The sequence below is a fragment of the Cyprinodon variegatus genome, unplaced genomic scaffold, assembly GCF_000732505.1.
Source record: "Cyprinodon variegatus isolate N-32 unplaced genomic scaffold, C_variegatus-1.0 Scaffold522, whole genome shotgun sequence".
NCBI lineage: Eukaryota > Metazoa > Chordata > Actinopteri > Cyprinodontiformes > Cyprinodontidae > Cyprinodon > Cyprinodon variegatus.
This window is the reverse complement of record NW_015150975.1, coordinates 127500-132970: the sequence shown is the minus strand read 5'-3', so window position 1 is coordinate 132970 and position 5471 is coordinate 127500. Positions and strand designations below refer to the sequence as shown.

Below are 5471 nucleotides of genomic sequence, written 5' to 3'. Positions count from 1 at the left end.
GCTAACCAGTATTTTCGCCCCTTCCCAAAATTACTTCAAGGAAGGTTTCCAGATGGATATGCGGAGCAAATCCATCTGGCGGAGTCAGGTTAGTGAGGTCTTGCTTTATGTGCACCTTTTTTTTTTCCCCAACCCTTCCTTCCAAAATGTCTGTGCACTCCACTGGCTATGATACAGCAGGTCAATATTGCTTGTTTTTTATTTTAAGGGTTTATGAATGAAAGAAATGTATATCAGAAAAATGTTTATAAAACTTAGAATACATTAACTGTAACCCTTGCATAACATAACTCCCAGCCCTTTCTGCCCTCGGCCTTAGTATGTTACATTCATTTTACAAAGACAGTAGAGATAACCCATGTATAAACATGCATATGCAATTATATACAGATTTTTATACAAATCCATTTTCACATCTGTCCCTGCCACTTCTCTATAACTATTCAACGGTATGTTTTTATACCATTTTAAGGGTTACGCTCTGTGTTTTTTGGTTGAAGGTGCCTTTGTCCATTTAAGTCACAGAGATGGTGTAGACCCCCCTTCTCCTACTCACTATCCCCCATAGCCATGTCCTTTTCAAGGTTTCCCACCTGAAGTGGCTGGTGGTCATGTAGTAGAGCACAGGGTCCAGACATGTGTTGAGGGTAACGAGCGCCATGGTAACTCGCCTGGCGTTGTAGATGAAAGCTCTGATGGAGCAGCTCTGGATGACCTCTAAGCGCTGAAGGAGGTGCAGCAGGTAGACCACATGGTTGGGCAGGAAACAGAGCAGCGTGATGGCCAAGATGGTGTAGATGACCCGCACAGCTTTCTTTGCTGTGTTGGTGCCGATGGTTGAAATCCGGTTGGCTACCAGCGGGTAACAAACCAGGATGATCAATGAAGGTACCAGGGAGCCAAAGATCAGGCTGACTATACTGTACGTCCTAAGGCGCTCGTTCCACTCTTTCTTGGCAAAGTTTTCGAAGCAGCTGTGGCCAGTAGAGGCATCCCCGCTTTCCAGCGGACCCATGAGGATGAAGATTAGTATAGCCACTCCGCCGAGACACCAAAGCACCACAGTCACCACAAGAGACCATTTAGGGCTCCGCATCCTCAGATAGGTGTGTGGGTGCACTGTGGCCATGTAGCGGTCCACGCAGATGCAAGTCATGAAGCAGATGCTCATGTAGATGTTGGCAAAATACAGCGTCCCCGTGACGAGACAGGTAAGTTCTCCGAACACCCAGTTGTTCCTGTGGAGGTGGTAGTGGATCCGGAAGGGCAGCGTGCAGAGGATGAGGATGTCCGCCATGGCCAGGTTGCTGATGTAGACACCGAAGGCCGTGCGAGGACTGGTCTTTACGGAGAAGACAAACAACGCCGCCAGATTTCCTGGCAGGCCTATGATTAAGGCCAGGATGTAGACCGCTGGGAAGAGGTGGTACTGGAACTCTGCTTCTGGGTCGGTGCAGTTTGTCTGGTTCATTATGACAGATCTGGCGGACTCTTTGGTTTAATTTCAGATCAGGGTTTTTTTATGTAGAAAATAGACGTAGGTTGATTTCCAGAAATCAGCGTCTCCTGTAAGTGAGGCGAGGCAGACATTTTCCATTCAGTTTTTCCACTTTAGCTTTTCCATAATAACTTAATTGCTCCAAGGTACAATCAAAAGCCTGCCAATTGTTCTATATTATTATAAAAAGCAATAGGCACAACTTAGTTTAGATAAAAAGGATGTGATTGTATTTTTCAGTACTGTTTGAGGACTTACAGTAGCGGTAAAGAATAAAGTGAAACGAGGCTGGAAAGCACCAGCGGCAGGTATATAAAAGAAAGGTACACTTAAATAACACTAATTTTATGATGTTAGACATGCGTTAAGCATTTTTACCGTGTTCAAGAAATTGTAATCCAGATTATTTGATCAGATCTTTCTTTTTTTTTTTTAAAGCCCATTCATGTGATTTATTTCTAATCTGTTCATTCTACATTTAAAATATCTCAGAAATGACATAAAGTTACTTACTTAAATTATTTTCAGCCTCCAGGTCCACAAAGCTCCACCGTAGATCTCTAAAAGTGCAAAGACTTGCTGTGACTCTAACTGCCATGTGAACAGAAGCTGCTTCTTCTTTCTTTTTTTTTTTTGGTGCAGCTTCCTGTTTCATTGTGAAGGTGTAGCGTGATGCAAAGGAAATTATAGTGTTTGAAGAGCCAACCACAGAACCAAACGATTGTGTGTTTTGCTCCTCATTTTAATTACATTTTTAAAATGAGCTAAGACGGTCTTGGTAAAAATTTTATGATATTTTAAGATAGTATTGAGATAAATCAAAACTGGAAAATAATGACTAGCTATAATATTGTAGCTCTAATGTTTCATACCCAATACTTTATTGGGTGGAAGTGAGAATATTGATTAGCTCTTAATGTTTAGCCATTAATTTAAAGTGACATCAAAGATGTAAAATGTATTTAGTAGTTCATGTACAAAACAGAAAATACACCACCTTTGCTTTTAAGGGGAAGTAGAATTGATAACCGTTGTTTTTTCACTTTTCCTTTTCACTCATAATCAAAAAAATATATATTCTTTATTGATAGGAAAGTAATATGATTTAATAAGTATGAAAGTTTTTTTTTTCTATTAGAACAAGCACCTTTACAATGGTCTATGTCAACTTTGGTATAACCTTAAGTCAAAAATAAAAATAAGTTGCATTTGAAAAAGCAACTGTGGTTAACTTATTAATAGTGCCCTTTTTGTGTTGTTTTTTTTTTTTAAGTGATGTTACTACTACAAATATCAATGTATGTTCTTGAGGTTTTATGTAACAAACCTAAGTAGAATTATAGGCTATATATTCTTTCAACAAAAATCTACAAATTGCAGCATGCTTTATTCAGTATTCAACCGAGAGAGCAAATGGAGTCCACCCATGAGTAAGTTAACCTCAGAATAAATACAGCCACTTTGTTAATCTTAATAAAAACCCACATAACCTTCATTTCAGCCATGCAATACTTATGTTTGTATTTCAAATTAAGCTTAGGCAACCATTTGTTTCTTTCTATTTATTCTATCTTTTCTTTCACTAAGTATAGATAAAATTTATTTTTATTTAAAATATGCTTTAAGATACGGAAGAGGATTAGGGCCACTGAAAAAACAAAAAAGTTAACTGATTTTTTAATTTTATTTCAGTATAATATGAGAAAAAAGTCAGAATTCTGACTTTAATCTCAGAATTCTGACTTTTTTCTCAGAATTCTGACTTTAATCTCCGAATTTTGGATCTTAATGTAGATGGGTACAATGAAGGAAGACATGTGGAAGGTACTAGTTTCACTGACATAGATTTGAGTTGTTTGGGAGGGTCAGTAACACATTGGTGAAAAATTACGAAATTAGGCAACTTTTTTCGTGCCTGAGGGGTCCCCAGTGATGCTATTTCATTAATGGAAAGAGCAGAAGGTCATTAAAACAAGAGAGCTAGTTTAATCTCTAAAACAGACATGGCTATACAGCTTGATGCTAACATGTTTGTTAGCTGTCAGAATTCAGTCAGAATTCTGAGAAAAAAAGTCAGAATTCTGTGAAAAAAGTAATAATTCTGAGATTAAAGTCAAATTTCTGTGAAAAAAGTAAGAATTCTGAGAATAAAGTCAGAATTCTGAGGAAAACGTCAAAATTCTGAGATTAAAGTCAGAATTCTGACTCTTTTTTTCCCATATTAAACTGAAATAATACTTTAAAATCAGTTAACTTTTTTTTTTCCAGTGGCCCTAATCCTCTTCCGTATTAAGATGCTTTTGTTTTTGTTTTGGTCCAGTTTCATTCCATCGTATTTTATTTTGTTAGATTTTATTTTCCATCTGCTCTTATTCTGAAATCAACAGTAAAACCGGAAGTTGTGATCTGTGTAGCGGCAGAGGCTAGTTATTTAAATTGTCTCGTTTTTGTCTTGCTATTCCAGATATTCCGTCGACCTTATAAAATTCAACAAGTTTAAAAAACTTCTATTATAACTGCAAGAATATTTAGCAAAGAACGTCGTTTTTAAATCGTTTTTACTTACTAATGCTAGTTTACCAGCATTTAGCATCAACGCAGCTTTGTTGACCGAAACTCAGCACGCGCTCGTATTTTAACTTAAATATCGAGCATTTCTCGGCATTTGTACTAGTTTTGCTTCTAAATTTAACCCTCTTCCAACTCTCTCCTGGTGGCCTCGCGCGTTTGACCAATTATTTAGTTTAAAGTAACAACATTATGGAAGAACCGGTCGCTTTAAACGCAGCTGGTGGAGAAGCTGTTGACGCCAATTCCGAGTCGGAAAAATGCTACATCTGCCTGAGCCCCTTCGAGAAGCAAACGGTGGGATCGTTGGATAAATGTCCGCACTTCTTCTGCTTTGAATGTATCCACCAGTGGTCTCAGGTAAACGCCGTCATTTTTTCACAGGCTGTCCTTGTTTTTATGTGGAGCTTGTGTTATAAATAGTGGGCAGTACAGAGAACAGATGTTTAACAGCTGTTTCTACCGAATGCAAAGGTTTTAATGCAGAGAGTGCATCCCAGCTGTTAAAATGCTCTCTGCTGCTCCCCTCCATTGAGTTTCATTTAGTGGTTTGTTGTTGTAACTACAACCTTGAAGCCAGGATGCAGAGGCGTAGTTAGAATTTTTTTATAAGGGTGGCCAGGCAATAACCACTGCACACTGAGGGGTGGCCAAAAGTAGATGGGAACCAGAACCTCAGAATCAATCTACACTGTTCCAACAGGAAAATTAACCAGCAAAACATCCATATTTTCTAAATCAAGACTAAACATACTTTTCTACAGCCCTGCTAACAAATAGACGCATTTATTTAAACATCCGTAATTTCTAGATAAAAGTTAAAGTTGATAAAACTCAGTTTTGAGTTGTAGGGCGTAAATCAATCATCATCGTCATTACTTACCTACTTGTATCATTAATCTTTCTGCATAAAATGGATATTTACAAGCACTAATATCTACATACATTGATTATTTGATACATTTTTTATTAAAATTGTTATTTATTTTTTATTTCACTGAAGCGTCCTAGATGACTTGCAGAGACAAATAATTTTCTCTTTACCCCATTTAACACAAAATCTAGTTCTAAAAAGAGCATAAATTCTGTACTTATTATCTTTGATGTTAGTAATAATAATACATTTTATTTAACAGTGCCTTTCTTGACAGTCAAGGTCACTTTACAAATAATACAAAAAATAAATAAAAAGAGATGAAAATACAAAATACAGATACAGGAACATAAAAAACAAAAAAAAACAAAAAAACAATCATGGATAGGGAAAAGAGTAGTATATTCACAGATAAGCGAGCTGGAACAGATGGGTTTTGAGTCTGGCTTTGAATAAGGGGAGAGAGTCAATACTGCGGAGGTCGGGAGGAAGTGAGTTCCAGAGCTGGGGAGCAGAGCGGCTGAAGGCTCT

The 5471-nt window shown here is 37.5% G+C and overlaps 1 protein-coding gene across 1 annotated transcript; it reads right to left on the bottom strand.

Annotated features, from left to right (window-relative positions):
• Positions 1 to 400: 400 nt before the first annotated feature.
• Positions 401 to 2172, bottom strand: LOC107095073 (lysophosphatidic acid receptor 4-like). The gene is made up of 2 exons (XM_015391043.1): positions 2012 to 2172; positions 401 to 1566 (listed from the first exon to the last, which is right to left on the bottom strand). The coding sequence occupies exon 2, from the start codon at positions 1469 to 1471 to the stop codon at positions 515 to 517; it is 957 nt and encodes a 318-aa protein (XP_015246529.1). The 5' UTR covers positions 1472 to 1566; positions 2012 to 2172; the 3' UTR covers positions 401 to 514.
• Positions 2173 to 5471: the final 3299 nt, after the last annotated feature.